This window comes from Dreissena polymorpha, chromosome 5 (assembly GCF_020536995.1).
Source record: "Dreissena polymorpha isolate Duluth1 chromosome 5, UMN_Dpol_1.0, whole genome shotgun sequence".
Taxonomy (NCBI): domain Eukaryota; kingdom Metazoa; phylum Mollusca; class Bivalvia; order Myida; family Dreissenidae; genus Dreissena; species Dreissena polymorpha.
Window position 1 is genome coordinate 32,450,318 of NC_068359.1, and position 26,590 is coordinate 32,476,907.

Here is a 26,590-nt window from a genome sequence, read left to right on the forward strand (position 1 = left end):
ACTGGCTCCTTGTTTACAATTCCAGTAAAAACACTTGCTAACATTAAACTTTGGATTAAATTATCAAAATAAAGCAAAAGCCAAGTTGACAAATATGATTGTATTAATACTTTCAAATAAGACGTTTTGCGTTGTAAATCAACGAGTTTTCATGACAACAACAACTTTAACAAACATTACCGCGACGACGCGGGGATCGATCTACCTCGATTTTTTTTCATGGACGATGTCATAAGTCCAATAAGAGCAAACACATACTTTGTGTATGAGTAGTTTATCTTTTATAAGATTTATGCAACGGGCATCGCATTGCGTAATGGTGCGCATCTAATTACGGAAATGAAGCGCAGTTTTTCGTTTTAATGGGAGAAGAACGCATGTCATTAAATGGAGTGTTTAAAAATTGCCTGATGTTACAAAAGGTGCTTTTAGGTGACTCATTTCATTTGAAAATATTAATGTGTTTCATTGCATAATTTGATTTTTCGTCTCTGTGTTAAGGTTATAAAAGATATGATGTCTTTGTTCTGATGTTATTAGTATTAACTTATTTTTCCAATGATGTTTTTTTTCCGACCGCCCGATGGACCATTTTCAAAATAATTTTTGTAAACCAATAAAAAAAAAGTCGTGGCCTAAGGGCATAAGATCAAGCATGGCCGGACATGCAACTCAACCTACTACTGATGACGGTGATAATGTGGGAGGACATACAACTCAACCTCTTGTAAATGAGGCTGATAAAATTTCAAGAAGCAGTATGGGAAGACAAGCAATTCAGCCTTCTGGTAATAGTTGGGATGAGGGTTTTAGGCGCAGTGAGGCAGGACATGCAATGCAAGTTTCCATAAAGAATTATCAGAAAATAAAAACAGATAATCCTACTTAATCTTTTTTATATATCAAACACGTGTTTTAAACTATCAAAACTAAAATGAATATTTAAATATCTTTTAGGGAAATTATTTAAAAAGTTTTTTTATTACAGCACACACATCTCTTGTTGAATAGTCTAAAAATGGTCATTTTTTGCATTAAATTCACTCAAGAGTTATTAAAAATTTCTATCTGTGTAGAATACTGCGAAGTTTAAAAGCAATCGATTAAGTAAAGCTAACCGTGTGTTCAGTCTGAGTTTAATAGTGTATGTTAATCTTGATGTTATAGACTTTGACCTTTGACATTTGTTATGGTTCTGAATACGGAAATAGAAATATCTTAAAGCTATGATTGAGTTAAAGAAAATAAGAAACCTTCGTGATGAAATCGACGAATTTATTGCAAGTAGGAATTCAAAACTGAAGGCGCCATATTCAGCGCATGCCAAACGTAAGTTGCTTCAATTTATTCAAATGTAATATATTTTCGCGACAATTACAATTACATGCAGAAGTTGACAGTATAGACTATACTGCCATCTTTTGAGTGTATCGTAAAAACTCTTCATTAACATTTTGTTTTACGTGCGCAAACATATAAGAAAGTGTTAAATCATAATGTTCATGAGTTAAAAAAGCTTACAGTAATACAGTAGGTGTTTTCTTTGTGATTCATAAGTTGTCAATATACTTGTATATACTCCTATGAATATGAGGTCGACTTACATCGACACCTATGAATATGAGGTCGATTTACATCGACACCTATGAATATGAGGTCGATTTACATCGACTTAGTACCGATTACGTCTAATTATTTGGACTAACTTGTATATTGACACTTGGTGAAGTAAGCATATTATTTTATTTATGCTCTGCAAATAGGTACCAACATAAGCAACTACAGTGGCATTGACACTGATACATAACTACAGTTTGTCAACCAGTTCTGGATAATCAGCAGTTCTGATTAATTTGTATTTAATTTTCCATAATGCCCCAATAAAAACAAAATGATAAGTGTGTAAGGTATACATTGGGTAAAGGAATAAACTAACAAAGTTTTAGCAAGAAAGCTTTTGTATGATTATGCTTACAGGGGCATCTATGCGGCAAAAAGTTAACCGGAACTGATTGAATGAGTTATGATTGAAATGTGCATATGGATATAGAAGGCTTTATTATTTTCAAATAAAATTTTGCTGATTGAAAACAAATGCCATGACAATTTTTTTAAAATACTAATTCTGTCAGTTGAATGATTTCTAATAATTTACGAAGGGTGAACTTTAATTGGCTATTTTTGACAAAAAAACTGCATATGCCGTCTGGCCTTACCTGTTATCATACAAAATAATTTTTACCCTTTATTTTTACATCTTCTCACATTGACACTAAATCCCGAAAAAAATTATTGTGGTCAAAAGAATAAACGTATTTTGCCTGGTTATTCTTAACTGGTTGACTGACTGTAGGTCAACAAATATGATAATATTTCAAGTAAAAAGCTTAATTAAATATATATGTATAATTGTTTTATTGTTGTGAATAGGGTACCCGTAAATTAAATATTAACATTACAGCAATCAAGATGCCATGTATAGCTAGCTGGGTATTATCATACAAAAACATATGTAAAATTATTAAAGAATGGCTGTTTTGTTCAGATATGTAATGAAATATTTTTTTTTTTTTAAAGTCTAAACATGAGAATAAATTCATTTAATAAAAAAACTATTGAATGTTATATGTTAGAGATTGAACCTCAATAATTATTCACACAGGGCCTAATTTGTTTTCATTTAAGATAAGAACCGTTTTTTTGGAACAAAATGACAACCTTTTATAGTTTGTTTCCTTATTGAAAAAGTAAAAAAAGCTTGTTTCTCAATGGCAAAAATTAACATTTTTTCCCAAAATCTGGCCAAAATTTCCCAAAGTCAAACTTTAAAAAAACTCAATCATTGGTGTATTGAATTTATCATACAGCAGTTTAATTTTCCAGTACTTAATAATATAGATTTTAGAAAGTAGTTAAAACATGCACCTATAAACAATTGGTATACTGTAATTTATAATAATTATAATGGTTAATTTTTCCCAATTTCATGGTCTAGTGCACTATTTTTTTAAATAAAAAAGGCACAGGCTGTAAAAAGTGAAAAAAAAATCACTGGGGTTGGAGTATTTGTTACTTTTGTTTCCAATGACATGTTTCCAATTTCCAATGACAGGTGGTGTTCATCTTTTGAACCAAGAGAAAGATGGAGGAATTATTTTCACATGGGAAGAAGTGTCTGAAGCAAATGAGGTAAGCAGAAAATGTGATGTGACATGAAGTTAAGTGGATTTTAGTTCAACCAATTGTATCAGACATGGAAATGTTTAGCAAATCAAACAGTTTCATGGGCATCGTGTGTAGCTAGGCTAAATCCTGGTAGAAACAAACTATAAGAAGTTCAATGGTGTTCTGTGCAAATGTTTCCTCAGAGTTATCCTCAGTAATTTATTGTCCTGAATTTAAATTGATTAAAATGCAGACCTTAAATTTCTTTCAAAATTTGTTTTACGGGAGCGTCAACCCTAAATTTCTACAAATACAAGAGACAAAAAGTCATGAATTTAATTCTTATTCCACCTGTAGAGTTGGTATTATATTCAATTCAAAGATAACATTAAATGAAAATGTTCTTTTTAGATCAAAGCAAAAAATTTGCGATTGTAGACGACTAGTAACAAGTGAATGTGTATGTCGCAAAAAGACAGTCTAAAAACAAATGGATAGGATTTAAGAAATAACAAATCTAAGAGTCATGACCAAAACTGGCATGGAACAAGCATGATTTGGATTATATGCATATTTTGCTTATTATGTTTGTTAAAACACCATTTCTAAGAAAATGTTGTTGAATAGCAATTAATTTAAAAGGTTAGCAAATAACTTTAAACACAGATAGTTTATATATATCATATAGGCCAATTGTAAGTAGTTTTGCAAACTAGTATTGTAAAAGTTTCTAATATTACCTGCCACATAACAATACTCGAACACAATACATTGTTTATGCTAAATCATGCTTATTTTTGGAGATGGACACCTTGGTTGTCTTGAAACTACACTTTAGCCAACATGTTTATATTATTTGTTTATGTTTTAATAAAAATGAGTCAAGGTGGTTAACAAATATAAAAATAAAATAAAACTTTGACAAGTTGACAAAATAAAAATAAAGGAATAATGGTCTTCTTTTTTATGTAGAGAAGTAAGAAAATTGACAAAACACAGTTTTGTGTGAAGTTGACTCGCAGTCTGGTTTTATGCTGTTTGCTGCTCGTCAGTATCTAAGGGTTGGAACTGAAACCTTTTAAACTTGGATCTAGTATGAAAGGCCTTTAATTAAATTTAACTTTCTAAGGTACTACAAATGCGTCAAAATGCGTATTTAGTGGTAAAGGGTAAATTGGTTCATACGTTTTGCTTGTGATTTTCCATACGTCATGTGTTGATGTACGTGTGTTATTGAAGATAAAACTTCACTCTTCGAAAATAGATTTACCAGAGATGACAATTTTGATCAAAACCAAGATCAATAAAGCGTGATACAACGTTCTGTGTCACGCAGGATTTTGACCATATTTACTTACCATATTTTATGTTTATTTGTATTACATTTCTGTGTTATGTTATAGGGATCATTGGTTACACATTTTGGGCTGTACAACGCCGTTTCCAAGAATTTCCAGGTAGGCATTATTATCCACTTGCTAAAAGCTACATATAGAAGTCATAAATGTGTGCGTGCATCATTCATAATGCAGTTGTAAAATAAATTTACACAAATGTGCACCATCATGAGACGCAGTAAGGCGTATGATACCCGTCTCTCTACCTTAAAAGGTCAAAGTCACATTTATGTCAAATGTCAAATATGGCCATTAAAAATCTTGTTGAGACTGTAAATATAACAATTTTGATATGACTTACTCCAAATTACCACCATGAGGAGACCGCATGTCACATGAAATACCAGGCACTCTATCTCCAAGGTCAAGGTCACACTTTAATAGATGTTAAAAGCCAAATATGGCCATTAAAAAGATGTTTGGACTGTGTTTTTTTGTCAGCCATCATGCAGTTAAAAAAAACTCACCACATATTACCACTATGAGAAGAGAGCGTTTTGATTGTTAAAAACATCTCTCTACGTCAAATTTCAAGGTCACACTTAGAGGTCAAAAGATAAATCATAACATTAAACAGCTTGTTCAATCTGTTAGTAAAACATTTTTCACGTAATTTTACAAGGGTTTACTACAAATGTTCACCATGTTTAGACTGCGTGTAATGTGAAACAACCGTCTCCCTACCTCAAAGGTCAAGGTCACACATAAAGGTCAAAGTTTGAAATCAGCCATTAAACAGCTTGTACTGCCTGTAACTTCATAATTCATCATGCTATCTTAAAATAATTTATCAAAAGTGTTCACCTTGTGGAGAAGGTGTGTCAACCCGTGAAAAAATTGTCAAGGTAACACTTCAGGTCACAGGTCAAACATGTTCATTGTTCAGCTTGTTAAAATTAAAAGCATGATTAACAATTGGCTCAGAATGTTGCGGACAGGTATCTTTAGCACATTTTATAATTATGTTTTAAGTTCACTCTGACATAAAAACCTTGACAAAATTGCAACAGAAATCAATGGCATTTTGTTTGCATACAAATTGTTTGAAAAGGGGCATTTCAAATGAAGATTCATTTAAAATACCAATCTAAATTTTTAGCATACCATATTAATTTTTGGTAGTTTAAGGACAATATGTGATATTTTGTACATAATATGCCCCTTCTTAAAAAGGAAAAAAGGTTTGAGTTTATAAGGTTTCCTTTGCCTATTTTTTGGCTATTCTCCTTTAGTACCAGTAAGATTTTCACCAATGTCACAGGAATGATCCATCGGTGACCGGGTTTCATAACTGTTCACATTGGTGTGTAGCCTGTAAAGGTCAGAAGGGCTGATAATTATATTTAGATTAAAGGAAACCTGAAAAAATTTGATGGACTTTCAAAACCTTGAATTTTGGTATTTGATACCTAGTAATCACTAGTGGTCCTTTAAAAAGCTTGTTAAAAACATTTTACTTGTTTTCTTCCCAAGACAATTTGGATTTGTATGTTACACAGGTGATACACGTGTATAACCAGCCTGTATCTGTGGTATCAGCCTCTGTAAACCAGTCACAGACACTCTTAGGTTTGTATGCATCGTCTGAGTCACATTGATTCAATTTATAATTGAGTCAAGTTCTGGGAAAATAGGGATTAATGCCCATGCAGTCTGCACAGGCCAATCAGGGATGACACTTGCTGCTTTTATGCAATTTTTAATTTTAATGAAGTCTTTTCTAAATGAAAATCTAGTTTAAGCAGGAAGTGTTGTCCCAGATCTGCACAGGCTAATTTGGAAAAACACTTTTTTAGAATGCATTAAGCCCTGTTTTCCCAGAGCTCAGCTCATATTATTAGTCTTATGTGAATTTTAATTGGCGCAAAATCCTGCTTTTTATGTGAGCATTTTGCAGTTATTTCATTTTTGACTCCAGCAAAGTATCTTGCCTGTATCATTTTGATGCAACTGCAAACATGAATGAAACTTCAAAAATGTATTTTATGTTACACAGATGGTGTTTTTTTTCCAAAGAATTTGACTAAAATTTAATCAAAGAAACATATAAGTAAAATTTAATATATATGTAGAAACAAAATAACCCTTGACATTATTATTTTTATTATTATTATTATTATTATTATTATTATTATATTATTTAATCTTCTTTGACCCCCTAAATTTTCTAGCACATGGTCATTTGACTCCTGGTTTGAAAATCTATTGAAATCCCGTCTTTGTTTTCACACAATAATTAACCTGCTGTTGTCAAAGCTGTATTAGTGTGTGGCCACGAATTTATCAGTTTTTCTTGTACTCTATATTGAATGTGGATTGTTTTATTTCCTTTAAAATGAATTGTTTTTGCAAATAGTATTTGACTAGAGCAAAAACATGGCACAGCTCTTCAACATATCTGACAAACATTGCTATGAATGAATATGATTATATACTGTTATTATGAATTCATCAGTTTTTGTACTTGGCTGAGGATAAATACATTTGAGTTGCACTCTCACAAAAAGGGGCATAATGCATGTGCGTAAAGTATAGCCGCAGATTAGCCAGTGCAGTCTGTACAGGTTAATCAGGAACAACACTTTCACATTAATGGTATTTTTCGTTTAAAGGAAGTCTCTTCTTAGCAAAAATCCAGTTTAGGCGGAGTGTCATCACAGATAAGCATGTGCGGACTGCACAGGTTAATCTTGCACAACACATTACACACAATCATAAGGCCCATTTTTTTCCAGAGCACAGCATACATAAGAATTCCAATTACCATATTTTTATATATTCGTTTATTTCATGAAACATGTTCATGATTTAAACCGAGTATGAATGTAAGACACAATTCAAGTTTGTATTTATGCTATTTAGGTTTACAAATATCAGGTCAATACTGGCAATAATTTGAATTTAATTGAGCCTCCCTGTTCGAGGACAAGGTTTAATGCTTGTGCCTAAATTGTCATCCTAGATTAGCCTGTGGATTTTGCACAGGCTAATCAGGGAGGACACTTCCTGCTTTTATTGTATTATTGTTTAGAAGAAGCATCTTCTTAGCAAAAATCCAGTGGAAAGTGTTGACCCTTGTACGCCTGTGCTGACTGTACAGGCTTATCTGGGACAAAACTTTATGCACATGCATTAAGCCCTGTTTTCTTAGAAAGAGGCTCAATTGCTGTTAATAAATGATCATCTGTTCGTAGGCAAAACACTACGTTGTTCTCTTCAGAACTGTATTATGCCCCCCTTCGAAGAAGAGGGGGTATAGTGCTTTGCACATGTCGGTCTGTCGGTCGGTCGGTCTGTCGGTCCGTCCACCAGGTGGTTTCCGAATGAGAACTCAAGCACGCTTGGGCCTAGGATCATGAAACTTCATAGGTACATTGATCATGACTCGCAGATGACCCCTATTGATTTTGAGGTCACTAGGTCAAAGGTCAAGGTCACGGTGACCCGAAATTGTAAAATGGTTTCCGGATGATAACTCAAGAACGCTTAAGCCTAGGATCATGAAACTTTATAGGTAGAATGATCATGACTCGCAGATGACCCCTATTGATTTTCAGGTCACTAGGTCAACGGTCAAGGTCACAGTGACCCGAAATAGTAAAATGGTTTCCTGATAACTCAAGAACGCTTATGCCTAGGATCATGAAACTTCATAGGTACATTGATCATGACTCGCAGATGACCCCTATTGATTTTCAGGTCACAAGGTCAAAGGTCAAGGTCACGGTGACCCAAAATATTAAAATGGTTTCCGGATGATAACTCAAGAACGCTTATGCCTAGGATTATGAAACTTCGTAGGTAGATTGATAATGGCTGGCAGATGACCCCTATTGATTTTCAGGTCACTAGGTCAAAGGTCAAGGTCACGTTGACCCGAAATAGTAAAATGGTTTCCGGATGATAACTCAAGAACGCTTATGCCTAGGATCATGAAACTTCATAGGTACATTGATCATGACTCGCAAATGACCCCTATCGATTTTCAGGTCACAAGGTCAAAGGTCAAGGTCACGGTGACCCAAAATATTAAAATGGTTTCCGGATAACTCAAGAATGCTTATGCCTAGGATCATGAAACTTGATAGGTAGATTGATCATGACTCGCAGTTGACCCCTATTGATTTTCAGGTCACTATATCAAAGGTCAAGGTCACGGTGACCTGAAATAGTAAAATGGTTTCCGGATGATAACTCAAGAACGCTTATGGCTAGGATCATGAAACTTCATAGGTACATTGATCATGACTGGCAGATGACTCCTATTGATTTTCAGGTCACTAGGTCAAAGGTCAAGGTCACAGTGACAAAAACATATTCACACAATGGCTGTCACTTCAACGGAGAGCCCATATGGGGGGCATGCATGTTTTACAAACAGCCCTTGTTTAATCATGATTCTGTGTTATTATTTACTCCAGCTTTCACAACGGTGTCAAGAAACAGCACATCATCAAGCACTGAGCGCTCTACTGGAAAAGGTCAGGGCTCGAAACTTTAAGCTATCAGTAATTCAATTTTAGATAGAGTTTTAATTAACATTGATTTTTTAAAGGTAGATTACTCTGAATAAAATTCCAATATTTTTAGTAAATATGTTGAGTACTTTGGGTTTGAAAAATACATTAACTAGCACATTATATATGTACCTTGTTGTGTCTGTGAAAATATTATAAATTTTGTCATTATTGAAACCATCTGTCTCGTTTTTGAAGACCACTTCTAACCAATATGTTTATGATAACATTTTACACTCACAACTAATCAACCTGGATTGCAATATAGAGACATACACTCCCTATGTAATGTTTGCATTTAGTTTATGGTAACTCCAACAATGCACAGACAACTGATTAGTCTTATCTCTGCTGTAGAGACGTACAATGCATGCCTTATTAATCTTACCAAGCACAAACTACTTATTCATTCAAAATCGGGTACGGTAATTGGCCCTATTCCCAATGGAAAAAAGTATATATTTTTCCCAAATGGGAGCTAAAAATTCCAAATTGAAGGTTTTTAGATCTCAAAATTTTGTTCAAATCCCATCCATATAGGTTCAAACTTAGTAAATATAGTACTGAAAACACTTGTGTTGTCAATTTTGAAGCATTTTATTAGCAAAACAACGACGCTAATTTGCCAATTTTAGTCAAAACGCCACAAATTTTCCCAATCCAAAGGGACCAAGACCCATTCCCAAATGGTGAAAAAAAACATTGTACTGGGGTACAATGCCAGTCTAGGGCCAGTGTTTACCAACACATTCTTAGACGTAAGAAAAAAGAATAGACTATGACCCAAGAAAACATGCTTTAGAGTTTGCGTATATATAGGCTAAAAATGTTGCTGATATCATTAACATATTGTTCTTAACAAAGAATTATATAGAGATATGTGTTAATTGCCATGCTCAAAACAAGTAGAAGAATATTCTTCATTTTCAGACCTAAGTCTAAGAATTGGTCGGTGAATACATTCCTAAATATTATTTTTACTTACACATGAACTTCTGGCTTGTTATGATCCTATATACTCTAGAGACGAACAATGCGTACCTTGCTGAGATCTATGCTGCAAACCCGCGTGTGTTCAAACTGTTTTGATCCCACTCTAACGACATAAAACATATTATTGTTTCTTACTTATAAATGCAGCGTTTTTTCACCATTTTGTGAATGGATTGGGAAATATTGCATTTTTTAATACTTTAATTGGAAAATTCATGTTCTTGGTTTTATGCTTACAAATACTTTGAAATTGATAATAAAAGTGAATTCAATATGGTATCTTCTAAGGTTCAACTTATAGAGCTGGACTTGGAGATAATTGACATAAAAATAGATACTTTTTTTCCATTGGGATGGGTCCCCCTTCCAGACCCAAATTTTAATGAAAAACCCCCACTGAAATGGACTTCTGACAATTTTTGATACTACTCTAGAGACGTACAATGCATACCTGGCGGAGATCAAGGCAGCCAACCCGCGGGTGTTCTCACTCAACCTGGAGCGGCACACGTTCATCAAGGTGCAGTTCCTGTTCGAGGATAAGCCAGTCGAGAAGGAGACCTACATGCTGGTCATGCTGCACAGGGAATGTATGGCCGAGTATTATAGAGTTGCGTTTTGGGAAAACTGGGCTTAATGCATCTGGGTAAATAGTAGAATGTGAAATCTGAACAGCTTAATGAGGTACAACTCTTTTCGCTTTTACATATTTTTTTCTTTTTTACAGAATTTTTTGTTTGAAGGAAGTCACTTCTAAAAGAAAATCCAGTCTAGTTAAAAAATGTCGTACCTTATTAGCCATATCACATGCATTTAACCCAGTTTTCCAGAATTAGGCTTTCATATGAGTCGCGTTCTGAGAAAACCAGGCGTAATTCATGTGCGTTAAGTGTTGTCCCAGATTAGCCTGTGCATTCCACGCAGGCTAATCGGGGACTACACTTTCCCCTTTTATGACATTTTTCGTTTAAATGAAGTCTCTTCTTAGCAAAAATCCAATTTAGGCGGAAAGTGATGTCCCTGATTAGCCTCTGCAGACTGCACAGGCTAATTTTGGAAGACACTTTAAGCACATGCATTATGTCAAGTTATCTCAGAACACGACTCATATTTAAAGTTTTATGCAAGTTTTATGGTTATTTTTATATGGATATTGCCTATATAACAAAAGTTTGAGCCACGCTCTCAGAGAAACAGCTTAATGCATGTGTGTCAAGTGTTGTCCAATATCAGCCTGTGCAGTCCCAACAGGCTATCAGGGATGACACTTTCTGCCTGAACTGGATTTGTCAGAAAGTGTTGTCCCTGATATACCTCTACGGACTGAACAGGCTACTCTGTGATGACACTTAACACACATGCATTAAGCCCTGTTTTTCCATAGACAGACTCAATATATGAATGGGAGGTTTCATGTGAATTACTTTTTATGTTACTATTTATGTGGCGCTAAATATAGTCCACATAATAAGTATATGGATCTTGGTTAAGGGCCTAACTGTCTAACTATAATATGTAATACATAGGTTTAGTTTTAACTTGTTTTTCTTTGCTTGATAGCCAGAAAAGTTTTTTCAGACACTTTTTGAGTCTATTTCATGTGAAGAACCTCTTCTTTTATGAGTGTCGCGCATTCTAGGTCTGTTTATACGCAGTTTATAATGAAAAAAAGAAAAATGAAATGAAAGAATCATACAGTTATAAAAATACAGTATTTGTGAAGTGTATTGGTATTTTTACAATTAAATTATATTGCGTAAATGTTGAGTGTTCTGATTGACAAAACCCATGGATTTTACATAACATCAAGGAGAGTTTTCTGTACATATACATGAACATTTTTTTTTCTTTTTAAGAAATAAAACCATTCTACACTTTAAAACTTTATGCTTATAAGGAAGTGCAAAATACATTTCATAATATACTTGTACTCGTTTGTTCAATGCACAGTGGTCTTATTACAATAACGGACGTTCATTTGTCATAAATTATTTAACTTCAGCTATTGGATTATACAAGATACCCCTGGCCAGAGCTGCAAATGGCATGGTAAGGAATAGATGTGATCAATGTTATTGTATGTATGATTGACGAATTTTATCACTTTCAATAAGTCTCTTTCATTAAACATTGGGAGTTATTTTATTATTTATTTATTATTTTTTTTTTGGGGGGGGGGGTGGGGGTGGCGGGGGTGTCTTTGATGCATGTATCAGTCACACAAATAATTATAATTTTTAGGGATGGCATCGAATACCAATATTGGTATTCGAATGTTCGCAAATTCATTCAATCGAATATTCGAATATTCGCATAAAACGGCTGGATTGATTTTACCTTGTTATGTGTTAATTTCCATTGGTTTGTAAGTTATATCCGTTTGCTAAATACGAGGCTGCTTGTACAGTATTCCATACTGCAGAAGGGGTTGGTGGCATTTTCAGATTTGAATTAAGATTCCTTGATGATTGTTTTTATATCATCTGTTACTTTTGAGAAATTCACATATTTAAACGTCTGTTCAAACTGTGATCACAAAAACTAAATTATTATTCGCAAGAAAATTGAAGCCCTTAATTGGTACCTAATTGACAAACAACAGTTCGGGCCCTTTATTATAGTAAGTATATTGCATTGCGCGATTTTAGTAATTCACACATTTTAATGGCTGTACATACTATGATCACAAAACTTAATTATTATTCGCCAGTCAATTGAAACCGTTAATTGGCATCCCATTGTCAAACAACAGTCGGGGCCTTTCCTAGAGCGTGTATATTGCATTGCGCAATCAACACTGATACGGGCCGCGTTATCAGTTTGACACGAAGAACGTCACGTCAAATATGTTACTCCCAGGTGATTTGGTTGCTTTTTAGCAGGCGGTTCGCAAGTCATTCAATTTTGGTGAAATTACGTTTGGATAAAAATGCGAATATGCGAATATCATTTTTATTATTCGAATGCTGACCATTCAATCGAATATTCGAATATTCGAATAATTTTGCCATCCCTAATAATTTTGCATAATTATACTACCCATAATGTTGGCGCTCTTTGTCGCATGCATTCAAGGTCATGCGAGGTCAGCCCAACACGGAGCAGATCGGCAAGAAGTTTGTCTGGTGCCAGTGGGACAGCTCCACGCAGACGCTGTTCTACATTCACAAGCGCAAGGACCCAAATAACCAGAGACCGCCCATGTTGACCTGCATTCAGCTCTACAGCAACGCACATCACGAGAATGTGGTAGGTAGTGAAGGCTGGAATTTGTGGATCTGTATGGGAAGTTTTCACCTCAATTTCAGAAAAAAATTAACCAAACTCAGGGAAAACGGGACTTAATGCATGTGCGTGAAATGTTGTTACGGTTAAACTGTGCAGTTTGCATAGTCTCTTCTAAACAAAAAAATCATTCTAGGTTGAAGGTTTTGTTCTGATTAACATGTGCAGACTGCACAATCTCTTCCAAATAGAAAGTTTATTTGATATTGAAAGTTTCGTCCCTGATTTACCTGTGCAGACTGCACAATCTCCTCTAAACAAAAAAACTCAGTCAGGGTTGAAAGTTTTGTCCCTCATTTACCTGTGCAGACTGCACAATCTATTCTAAACAAAAAACTCGGTCAGGGTAGAAAGTTTTGTCCCTGATTGATCTGTGCAGACTACACAATCTCCTCTAAACAAAAAATGCTGTCAGGGTAGAAAGTTTTGTCCCTCAATTACCTGTGCAGACTACACTATCTCCTCTAAACAAAAAATGCTGTCAGGGTAGAAAGTTTTGTCCCACAATTACCTGTGCAGACTACACAATCTCCTCTAAACAAAAAATGCTGTCAGGGTTGCAAGTTTTGTCCCTGATTAATCTGTGCAGACTACACAATCTCCTCTAAACAAAAAATGCAGTCAGGGTTGCAAGTTTTGTCCCTCAATTACCTGTGCAGACTACACAATCTCCTCTAAACAAAAAATGCTGTCAGGGTTTAAAGTTTTGTCTCTGTTTAATCTGTGTCAACTGCACATTTTCCTCTAAACAAAAAATTCATTCAGGGTAGAAAGTTTCGTCCCTGATTTATCTGTGCAGACTACACAATCTCCTCTAAACAAAAAATGCTGTCAGGGTTGAAAGTTTTGTCTCTGTTTAATCTGTGTCAACTGCACATTTTCCTCTAAACAAAAAATTCATTCAGGGTAGAAAGTTTCGTCCCTGATTTATCTGTGCCCACTGCACACTCTCTTCTAAACAAAAAACTCAGTCAGGGTAGAAAGTTTTGTCCCTTATTTACCTGTGTGGACTGCAATTATGCTTTACATTTCATGAAATGTACTTTGTTTAATCTGATGATCTTACCTTACAACATTGACAAATAATACAATACATTTATTTAGCCTTGCTCAATATTTATGATGTTTCATTGTTTTTTAATTTTTTCTAAACTTTGTTTTAATACTTTGTGACAAGTATCTGACATGCCCTTGCAAAACTTAGTTAGCTGTTTGTCCTATTAGGGACTTTGTTTACGCAATGAATGATATATGATATATAATTATGTCATACCATTTCAGCTTGATGTTCCTTTGAACTTCCCAATCACAAGAAAATTAAGTGGAAGGTAAAAATAAAATGTTTGGAAACATTCACTAAATTGTCGATTTTAATCAAGTGATAAAATTCACTTATTGTAATCAATACCACTATTGCTTTGTGTAAGAATTTTTATATATATATATATATATATATAAATATATATATACACAGGGATCATATTTTTGTCGGTTTTGTCGGTTCTAGACCGATTGAGGTCATGAAAGACCGATTAAAAATCTCAAACAGTCGGTCTGATTCTGTTTGCTAAAATTCCCATGTCACGAAATCTATTACACAGTGCACACCCTAGTTACATTCTTATCTCGATTAGGTGTGATAAACCATTCGCTGCAGTCTCTAAACCGGTCAGGACCAGATTATTGCACGTCAGCCGCCTAGTATCAGAGTATGGCCCCAAGTAGCGAAGATTCGCGCGGCTGTGTATTAGTCACGCGTGAATAACCCCGTGTCAATATCAATATCACTGGCTTATACCTAGCACAATAGTAAGGTGTACTCGTCCAGGATAAAATCGTTGGCAGTTACTTCGGAGATACAAACCTAGATGTTATTGTCGTGGAAATTGTGCATTTCATGCATGATACAGTAAACTGTCATATAAACAAAGAAGAAAATCGGATATTCTGCAATAATTGTGGGCGGACCTTATACACTGAAAGCACGCGCTGTAATTAAACAAAATATGCCGATACATTCATCAGCGTAATAATTCGGCAATAAATAAATAAAAGTCGCGGATCTGATCGACAGAACAGCCGAAAGTTATTTTTATGGGCGGAACTTTACATAAAATATTACACAAGAAAAATAATATACATTGTATAAATCTTCAGTAAAAATCGTGTTAGAATCGAAATAATTCGTGTTCTTTATTGTTTGTTGTTGAATAACCCACGACCGAAAGTTTAGATGCGTGGTTTCAAATCATTCAATCCCTACGCATCTTAACTATCGGCCGTGGGTTATTCGACTACAAACCATTACGTACATGAATTATTTCTTAACTATTTGGTTTTGTTATTGTCAGTTACAAACCTACGCACTGACATTTGTTTGGTTCAATGCATGTTTGTAAGCTATTATCGAGTTGACAACGATTTAAAACATCGGTATAGATTTACACAGACTAATAATATTGACAACGATGAAAAACAGTCAGATAAAACAGCACACGAAACAACCAATGTCAATTAAATACTAGTATGTTCCGTTTAAAAATAATGCTAAGGGAATTAAACTTGTACATTTATTATACCATCTGCATGAATAGCAAAATCAATGGTATATATTTAACGTAATTTGTCATGATTTCGGATATGAATTTTCGGACACCTTTTCCCCATTTAAATCCGGACCGATTGATGTTGCGGGAAAATATGATCCCTGTATATATATATACATATATATATATATATATATATATATATATATATATATATATATATATATATATATATATATATATATATATATATATGTATATATATATATATGTCAAAGCGAGGTACAGAGATTTAGAAAACACTTAAAATGATTGCTTGTGTTTCAGATGTTCGTATGCAGATATTCCTTTCTGCAGTGGAATTCCAGGCAAGTACCTTTACTGTGATTCGTTCTTTTTATCAGACAGGTACTTGTCATTTTGCTATGAACATACTGCAGAGATGGATTATGTATAGACCTCTATGAAGTGACAAAATAATAATTAACTATTATGCATGAGTTTCACAGGTGTAGTTAACCTACAAAATTGTGTGGGACATTTAACAAATTAAGTTGCAAAAATCCAACTTTTAGATACCCTCCGGGTTGCTGGGAGTTGCCTCTCCTTAAGGCTTTTTATGCCCCCAGATCAAAAGATGGGAGGTTTATTGTTTTTAGCCTGTCTGTCTGTCATTCATTTATTCAGTCATTCATTCATTGTATGTGTGTGTCCAAAACTTTAACCTTGGATAAATTTTGATAACTTTTGCAATATTGAAGATAACAACTTCATATTTGGCATGCATGTGTATCACACGGAGCTGCACATTTTGAGTGGTGAAAAGTCAAGGTCAAGGCCATCCTTCAAGGTCAAAGGTCAAATATTATTGTATTTTTCTCTCCTAAAACTTTAACCTTCGTTAAAGTTTGGTCATAACTTTTTGAATATTGAAGATAGCAACTTGATATTTGGCATGCATGTGTATCTCATGGAGCTGCACATTGTGAGTGGTGAAAGGTCAAGGTCATCCTTCAAGGTCAAAGGTCAAATTTATGGCTTCAAAACAGCGCAATAGGGGGCATTGTGTTTCTCTTGTTTCATGCAAATTCCCTGCCTTGAATTGAGGCGGCACTTTAATATGAGCCACAAATAATGTATTCTAGAATAAATAATACAAAAATATCACAAATATGTCCTTTTTTTGTTCAAATTAAAACAACTTACTTAATAAAGTGTGCTTGCATAATAATTGAATTGATCCAAGTTTTGAACACATCAGCTGTTCCAGAAAATATCTTCATTTATGCAGTAAGAAACACCTAGATGTTCCGCATTTGAAAATTTAAAATATGTCAATTGATTTACCCAAATATTTAACCCAAAGGAAAAACTGCAACAATTTATTTCATGCGGTGTGTTGACACCATGTACCAATAATCCTTAAGCAACTAAATTCCTGTCATTAGATTGTGTCTAATTAAAGAATAATTCAAATAACACTGTTTTACACTACAATCTGTTAGCTGCCAGCATAAGACCAGACCATCAGACTCTCCTGTGAAATAATTTAGTGCAGCGTAATTTTTTGCCTTTCCATTACTAAAATTGTCTATTCAAAACTGCCTGCTTTCAATTTGAACATGTTTTTAGCTCACCTGAGCACAATGTGCTCATGGTGAGCTATTGTGATCGCCTTTTATCCGTCGTGCGTCGTGCGTTGTGCATCGTGCGTCGTGCGTCGTCAACATTTACCTTGTTAACACTCTAGAGGCCACATTTATTGTCCAATCTTCATGAAACTTACTCAGAACATGTGTCCCAATAATATCTTGGACGAGTTCGAAAATGGTTCCGGTTGATTGAAAAACATGGCCACCAGGGGGCGTGGCAGTTTAATGTATAGAAAACCTTGTTAACACTCTAGAAGTCACATTTATTGTCCGATATTCATGAAACTTTGTCAGGATATGTGTCCCAATAATATCTTGGACGAGTTTGAAAATGGTTCCGGTTGGTTGAAAAACATGGCCGCCAGGGGGCGTGGCAGTTTTCCTTATATGGCTATAGTAAAACCTTGTTAACACTCTAGAAGTCACATTTTTAGTCCAACCTTCATGAAACTTTGTTAGAACATGTGTGCCAATAATATCTTGGACGAGTTCGAAAATGGTTCCGGTTGGTTGAAAAACATGGCCGCCAGGGGGCGTGGCAGTTTTCCTTATATGGCTAAAGTAAAACCTTGTTAACACTCCAGAAGTCACATTTTTATGCCCCCCTTCGAAGAAGAGGGGGTATATTGCTTTGCTCATGTCGGTCGGTCAGTCGGTCAGTCGGTAGGTACGTCCGTCCACCAGATGGTTGTCAGACGATAACTCAATAACGCATTGGGCCTAGGATCATGAAACTTCATAGGTACATTGATCATGACTCGCAGATGACCCCTATTGATTTTGAGGTCACTAGGTCAAAGGTCAAGGTCACGGTGACCCGAAATAGTAAAATGGTTTCCGGATGATAACTCAAGAACTCATACGCCTAGGATCATGAAACTTCATGTGTAGATTGATCATGATTCGCAGATGATCCCTATTGATTTTCAGGTCACTAGGTCAAAGGTCAAGGTCACGGTGACCCGAAATAGTAAAATGGTTTCCGGATGATAACTCAAGAACGCATAAGCCTAGGATCATGAAACTTTATGGGTAGATTGATCATGACTCGCAGATGACCCCTATTGATTTTCAGGTCACTAGGTCAAAGGTCAAGGTCACGGTGACCCGAATATAGTAAAATGGTTTCCGGATTATAACTCAAGAACGCATACGCCTAGGATCATGAAACTTATGGGTAGATTGATCATAACTCGCAGATGACCCCTATTGATTTTCAGGTCACTAGGTTAAAGGTCAAGGTCACGGTGACCTGAAATAGTAAAATGGTTTCCGGATGATAACTCAAGAATGCAAACGCCTAGGATCATGAAACTTCATGGGTAGATTGATCATGACTGGCAGATGACCCCTCCCAATTTTTTATGCCCCCCTTCGAAGAAGAGGGGGTATATTGCTTTGCACATGTCGGTATGTCGGTCGGTCGGTCCACCAGGTGGTTTCCGGATGATAACTCAAGAACGCTTGGGCCTAGGATCATGAAACTTCATAGGAATATTGATCATGACTCGCAGATGACCCCTATTGATTTTGAGGTCAGTAGGTCAAAGGTCAAGGTCACGGTGACCCGAAATAGGAAAATGGTTTCTGGATGATAACTCAAGAACGCATACGCCTAGGATCATGAAACTTCATAGGTAGATTGATCATGACTCGCAGATGACTCCTATTGATTTTGAGGTCACTAGGTCAAAGGTCAAGGTCACGGTGACCCGAAATAGTAAAATGGTTTCCGGATGATAACTCAAGAACGCATACGCCTAGGATCATGAAACTTCATAGGTAGATTGATCATGACTCGCAGATGACCCCTATTGATTTTGAGGTCACTAGGTCAAAGGTCAAGGTCACAGTGACCGGAAATAGTAAAATGGTGTCCGGATGATAACTCAAGAATGCATACGCCTAGGATCATGAAACTTTATAGGTAGATTGATCATGACTCGCAGATGACCCCTATTGATTTTGTGGTCACTAGGTCAAAGGTCAAGGTCACGGTGACCCGAAATAGTAAAATGGTTTTCGGATTATAACTCAAGAACGCATACGCCTAGGATCATGAAACTTCATCGTTAGATAGATCATGACTCGCAGATGACCCCTATAGATTTTGAGGTCACTAGGTCAAAGGTCAAGGTCACGGTGACCCGAAATAGTAAAATGGTTTTTGGATGATAACTCAAGAACGCATACGCCTAGGATCATGAAACTTCATAGGTAGATTGATCATGACTCGCAGATGACCCCTATAGATTTTGAGGTCACTAGGTCAAAGGTCAAGGTCACAGTGACAAAAAACGTATTCACACAATGGCTGCCACTACAACGGACAGCCCATATGGGGGGCATGCATGTTTTACAAACAGCCCTTGTTAGTCCAATCTTCATGAAACTTGGTCAAAACATGTGTCCCAATTATATCTTGGACAAGTTCGAAAACGGTTCCAGTTGAATAAAAAACATGGCCCCCATGGGGCGGGGTAGTTTTCCTTATATGGCTTTACTGTATGGTAAAACCTTGTTAACACTCTAGAAGTCACATTTGTGGTCCAATGCTCATGAAACTTGGTCAGAATATTTGAACTAATAATATCTGAGCTAAGTTCAAAAATGGTTGAGATGAGTAAAAAAACATGGCCGCAAGGGGGCGTGGCATTTTTCCTTAAATGGCTATTTACTACAAAACCTTGTTAACACTCTAGAAGTCACATTTATTATCCAATCTTTATGAAACTTGATCTGAATATTTGTTCTAACAATAGCTTGAGTGAGTTTGAAAATGGTTATGGTTTGTTGAAAAACATGGCCACCAGGGGGGGGGGCAGTTGTCCTAATATGGCTTTAGTGAAAACTTGTTGACACTATATTAGCCACATTTATTGGCCAATCTTCATGAAACTTGGTCAGAACATTTGTCCCAATGAAATTTTGCCAGAGATTGAAGCTGGGTCATATGAGCTCAAAAACTAGGTCACACGGTCAAATATAGAAAAACATGTTAAAAGTCACTTTTTTGGTCCAAAATAATCTTCATGAATCAGCTTGCATTTTTTAGAATAGTCTAGTTCCTTTGGCTTTCAGGTGAGCGCCTTAGGGCCTGATGGCCCTCTTGTTTGTAGTTTTTGTTTTGAGCATTTCTCTACAATATTCATAAGACACACAATTTGATGGCCAGTTTGATAGGTATTATGAGTGTTGCAATGTAAAAGGTTTATTGACCTGGATTTTATGGAAACACATAGGGCATATTTAAAAAAAATGGTTTTTTTCTTTACCAGGAAGAACTTTGAGCTGTGTGTATGTACTTCAAGCATTTAATAAGAACTTTAAAAAAATAGGCGCACAAAAGTGATGAATACATATAAGTTTGATGAGTAATATTTTAACACCTGGACCATGAACCTTAGCAATTTGTTCAGGCTTTCATGCCAAGCATATAAACCTATCTGTGTAACACTTACCTGGTATTATATTCATATCTTTGTTTTCACATTGTTTATGTCTTTATTTTGCAAATAATTCCAACATTAAGTATTTTCACATCAAAGCAGCATTCTGATTGGATAATCCGCTTTTAATGGGTGATTGTGTAGCATTTCCTGATTTGTATGCGAATTAACTCATAAAAATGTATGACTATAACAAATATCTTTATTTTTCTTTCTTACTACTTGTTTTTATAAAAATGAGCCAAAGGACATTATTGTATTGGGAGAACCAAATGACATTGCTTTTCATTTGTCCCCAGTTAAATAACGAAATTGTTAGGCTAGAATGATTTATTATGCCATTTTGATGATAAAAATTTAATTGAAAGTGAAACGAGATTAATACACCAGCGAAATTCCTATACATGGTTTTTGAGTTGCGTGTGATCACACATCATGGAACGGTTCTCTCAGATTCGGAGGTGTTGAGGACCTTTCTTAAATAAGCTTTCTTGTAATCTTTGACAATTGTAGTCTACTTCTAGATCTCTGTGCTTATAATTGCTAGATACCTGTAATGTGCTCAGCAGATTGGTTGCTTATATTTTCCTTCCCGATTTGCAGACACAACAATAAATGCATGTGTACTGACACTGAGCAATGGAACATTCTGCCTGTGCTACCAAAGTTATGTGGGCCCACCAGAAAGACGCTCAAAATCCTCTCCACTGCCTCGTACCTCCCCTCTACAGAGGAGCTCTCCACTACAGCAATCTGGATCATACCAGGTGAGTGGTCTCCCCTGCCCCGTTCCTCCCATTTAATGAGTGGTCTCCCCTGCTCCCTACCTCCCCTCTACTGAGTGGTCTCCCCTGCCCTGTACCTCCTTCTACAGTGGAGCTCTACAATACAGCAGTCTGGGTCATACCAGGTGAGTGGTCTCCCTTTCCCCGTACCTCCCCTTTACTGAGTGGTCTCCCCTGCCCCGTACCTCCCCTCTTATAAGTCATCTCACCTGCCCTGTACCTCCCCTTTACTGAGTGGTCTCCCCTGCCCCATACCCCCCTCTACTGAGTGGTCTCCCCTACCCCGTACCTCCCCTCTACAGAGTGGTCTCCCCTGCCCCGTACCTCCCCTCTACTGAGTGGTCTCCCCTGCCCTGTACATCTCTACTGAGGGGTATTCCCTGTTCAGTACATCCCCTCTACAGAGGAGCTATCCACTTCAGCAGTCTGGATCATTCCAGGTGAGAGGTTCCGAAACATTTGTTTGCATTTACCAGTTTTTATGAAACTTAGGAAATGGCAAACTTGCTTGAAAACATATGAAATAGTATGTGGACAGTGTTAGCTTCAGGTCAAGGTCACTTAAACATTTCCAGGTTTGTGTAAGAAATTTGCATTGAAATCATTTAAGCAAACATAACAGAATAAATTATTACAAAAGCATTCATTGCAGAGACAGAGCAGTGAGACTGACAGCGCAGAACTTAACTACTATGTCTGCATGGTGCATCATGGTATGTAAGCAGATTATTTTAGATAATATCCATGCTCTGGGAAAACCAGGCTTAATGCATGTGTGTTCCCAAGTGTTGTCCCAAATTAGCCTATGCAGAATGTACTGGCTGATCAGGAAGGAGTTTTTCCCTAGACTGAAATTTTTGTTTAAAGAAAACTTCATTTAAATGAAAAACAAACACAACATAAAATTGGAAATGTTGTCCCTGATTAGATTGTGCAAACTACACAGGCTTATCTGTGACGAGATTTCACTCGCATGCTTTAAGCCAAGACTCATCATGGTTGTGTATCAAATGTTCCTGAGCACATCTTGTCTATGTTTTACAGCCAAGACATTTCATGGTTGTTTATCTTATGTTCCTGAGCACATGTTTTCTATGTTTTACAGCCAAGACTCCTCATGGTTGTTTATCTCATGTTTCTGAGCACATGTTTTCTATGTTTTACAGCCAAGACTCTTCATGGTTGTTTATCTAATGTTCTTGAGAACATGTTGTCTATGTTTTACAGCAAAGACTCTTCATGGTTGTGTATCAAATATTCCTGAGCACATGCAGGGGAAGGCTACTCTGTCCTTTGCTTGGCACGGTATGTATTTAACATAAGTTCGGCATTTTGCTGCTTGTTTTGGGAGAACATCATCTACTAAAATTGATATCAACTGCCATTGAATGAGATGTGTTACAACATTTTATGTAATCATATTCGGACATTTCTCGTATGATATGTTTTTCTTGCTGTGTCTCAAATGAATGCGTGAAATGCGTTTTCTTTAAACAAAAAATACCATAAAACTTCATTTAAACAAAAAATACCATAAAAGGCGAAAGTGCGTTCCCTGACTGCATAGGCTAATGAGGGACTACACTTTATGCACACGCATAAAGCCATGTTATCCCAGAGCGTGGCTTATATATATTACTTGCTGCTTCACAAATGAATGATAGAACCTAATAAAACAAAATCTGCTTCAATCGTGGAGGCTAATTGTCACAATTGTGCTTTGAAGGCTGATATTCTGTTCAGAGTTTTAGATGTAGATTTCTTTACTACTTCTAGTGACATCAACTTCTGTTTAATGAATACTTATATTATGCAAGGATAAATGTTACAGTTTTTTCCTGTCACACAGCTACCATGATGTGTTTTTCTCTGTTCAGTTGATACCATTCTTGTGACGTTGCCGGGATATTTTGTTCATATTCTCAATGTTTCCATTGAGTTTGAACCCTGCAACCACATTTTACTGCACAGTAAGTACTTAACATCTATCTATTTTATCTATAGTCTAAAAAGTCCTTACTGATCTATCTATTTAATCTATAGTCTAAAGTCCTTACTGCACAATACGATATTGGTCTCTTTAAATGAGACCTAAATTTGAAGAGAACAACATCTTATTAGTTTAAACCTATTTATTTTAGTTTGCTTGCATAGAAGCCTAAAGCTTATTTGAAACGCTCTCAAGTCCGTTCCGGGGCCAAAAACCAGTACTTGGTCTCTATGAAAAAAATCTAAAGAAGGCTCCCACAGTGGGGATTGAACCAGTGACCTCCCGGTCGCTAGGCAGACACTATAGACTGCATCTTAAATAGGTCTCATATAAACGTAATGACATCATATTTCACAGCAAGTTACTTAGGCTGTAACTAAAACAGTTTTCATTTTAATGCACAGTAAACAACCTTTTCTATATCAAAAAACCATTTTCATTTAAAATGGCAAAAGCAACGATTCCGTCTGAACTATATTATTTTAAACATTGTGAAAACATTACCAAGTTTATATGTTTTATTTGTTCATGTCCCCCAGTCTTTTTTGCCCTGTTTGTTTGTAATCCCTTGCCATCGGCGGAGGGATATTGTTTTGGCGTTGTCCGTCTTTCCGTCCGTCCGGAACCATATCTTGGAAGTGCTTTGACGGATTTCATGGAACTTGGTATGAGTATATATATAGATACTAGGATGATGCAAGCCAAATGGCAATGTACACCATCTGTTAATAATGGAGTTTTGGCCCTTTGTATCTTGAAAAAATGCTTTTTTGAGTGTCAAATTGAGTGTCACTTTTGTGTCCAGAAGCATATTGGCGGGAGATATCAATTCAACGAATTTGCTTGTTGGTTTGTTTGCATCAAACTTTAACATTTGCCATCACTTTTGCAATATTGAAGATAGCAATTTCATATTTGGCATGCATGTGTATCTTATGAAGCTGCACTTTTTGAGTGGTGAAAGGTTAAGGTCTAGGTCATCCTTCAAGATCATAGGTCAAATATATGGCTCAAAATAGCTCATTTAATATAGTATATTTCCCCCAGTCTTGATAGCAACTTGATATTTGGGATGCATGTGTATCTCATGGAGCTGCTCATTTTGAGTGGTTAATGGTCAAGGTCATCCTTCAAGATCAAAGGTCAAATATATGGGGGGACATAGTTTTTCACAACTTGTTTATCTTATTCAATTAAACAAATAAAAACACAAGTGTTTCAAGGCCTACATACACTGTTTGTTTTAACTCTTATTAAACATTTCATTGGATCAGTATTTTAATAGCTAAAGCTGCTTATAAAAAAAAGAAGAAAATTCACTTGTATTATTTTGGTTCTGTTTGAAATATAATTGAAGGTTTAAAAAAAAGTATTTGATAGGCTAATATTTACTATGCTTTGCATTCATGATAATTAAAAAATGAAGGTTGTAACATGTAAAAGCATTTTTTTTCAATACTGATACGCTTGTTATATCCTTAATTTAGGTAAGAGCTACCTGGAATCTGTTGAGACAAAGCCTGAGGAAGGGTCCACAAGTGCAGCCCCTGGAATGCAAGGGGCCACAGGAACTGGGGTTGCAGCCCCTGGCAAGATGCCCCTAGAGGTGGGCGACAGAGTTGCGGCCCCTGGCAATGTGCCCCTAAAAGGAGGCCATGGTGTAACTGCCCCTGGCAATGTGCCCCTGGAAGAGAGCCACAGAATTACGGCCCCTGGCAATGTGCCCCTAGAGGGGGGCCAAGTGGGAGATGACTCCTTCTTGCCCATGTTACACGAGGGCAGTGAGAGTCTCGTCCTCATGTCCAGCCCTTCACTCGTGAATGTTGGAGCCGAAGGTGAGAGGATGTTAACCTTTTACCTCTCAGAGACTCACTTTCACGCGCTTGGAGCCCCTTAGAAAAAATGGAATATTTTGTTTTCCATATGTTTTATGACAAGATTGCTAATAAATACACATACATGATAAAATAAAAAATAACACAACAATGTAAGGCAACCAGAGATGAAAAAACATTAAAAAATCAAATAATATTAAAGGCTTTTTTTAACTTGATTCAAGTTTTAAAGGCTTCTTTTCTTAACCTTTAGACACTATTGTGCAGCAAACCAAATAAAACCTGAGCAGACTGCAGTTACACACTGGCTGTTCTGGTTTTATGCTGGTTGCATGTAGCGTTTTTCAATTTGCTTCTGAGTGGGCAAGGGTTAATTATAGATGTTTATGATGTAAAAGCTCCATAATTATATGTAAATATCAACAGTTCAAAATGATGGAAGGGGCGATTTACAAAAAAGGGTTCTTTAATTGTAATTCCTTTTCAAATTTGATGTAGCACATTTACAAAGCAAAAATATGTACATATTCTTTAGCAAGCAAATACATGTTCATGTTCAAACATAGTCAACATGTGTGTAAAATTTCTTCATTGCACAACCAATGTTTATTTTCATTTGGTCTTTTAAATGTCCTCCCATTTTACATTTAGGCCCTTTGTTAGTGGATCGCCTTACAGGCTGCGTTTACAGTGTGAGTGTGAACATGGCGAAACTGATTCAAACGTTCACAAACTGTCACATGCCCTTGACACGGGCCGCACTGCTCAACTATGTCATCATCAAGCAGAAGAACTTCACCCTCACAAAACAGGTACTTCACCCTCACAAAACAGGTACTTGTTGATTGGCTGTTTGAATATTTAGCTTTTCTTATCAAACAGAAGTACTTCAGCCTCACAAAACAGGTACTTGCAGGGCTTCCCCTGGATCAAAAATGTCTTTAGCCAAAGTTGCCTTGCTTTGGCAAAATTCTTC

At 36.1% G+C, this 26,590-nt stretch overlaps 1 protein-coding gene across 23 annotated transcripts in view; it reads left to right on the forward strand.

The window, feature by feature from the left end:
- Positions 1–1,169: 1,169 nt before the first annotated feature.
- The window catches only part of LOC127881760 (protein pigeon-like), a 238,277-nt gene continuing 212,856 nt past the window's right edge, over positions 1,170–26,590 (forward strand). For all 23 annotated transcript variants that reach the window (XR_008050260.1, XR_008050262.1, XM_052429864.1 and 20 more), the window contains exons 1-16: positions 1,170–1,329; positions 3,113–3,189; positions 4,569–4,622; positions 6,062–6,131; positions 8,984–9,043; positions 10,507–10,662; positions 12,075–12,121; positions 13,148–13,321; positions 14,639–14,685; positions 16,231–16,271; positions 21,608–21,771; positions 22,442–22,502; positions 23,017–23,094; positions 23,667–23,759; positions 25,267–25,614; positions 26,266–26,426. Coding sequence is in view for 21 of the 23 variants with exons in the window: in XM_052429864.1 (XP_052285824.1) it covers positions 1,227–1,329; positions 3,113–3,189; positions 4,569–4,622; positions 6,062–6,131; positions 8,984–9,043; positions 10,507–10,662; positions 12,075–12,121; positions 13,148–13,321; positions 14,639–14,685; positions 16,231–16,271; positions 21,608–21,771; positions 22,442–22,502; positions 23,017–23,094; positions 23,667–23,759; positions 25,267–25,614; positions 26,266–26,426 (1,734 nt within the window). In the remaining 2 variants the exon portion in view is untranslated. The remainder of the gene's footprint in view (positions 1,330–3,112; positions 3,190–4,568; positions 4,623–6,061; positions 6,132–8,983; positions 9,044–10,506; positions 10,663–12,074; positions 12,122–13,147; positions 13,322–14,638; positions 14,686–16,230; positions 16,272–21,607; positions 21,772–22,441; positions 22,503–23,016; positions 23,095–23,666; positions 23,760–25,266; positions 25,615–26,265; positions 26,427–26,590) is intronic.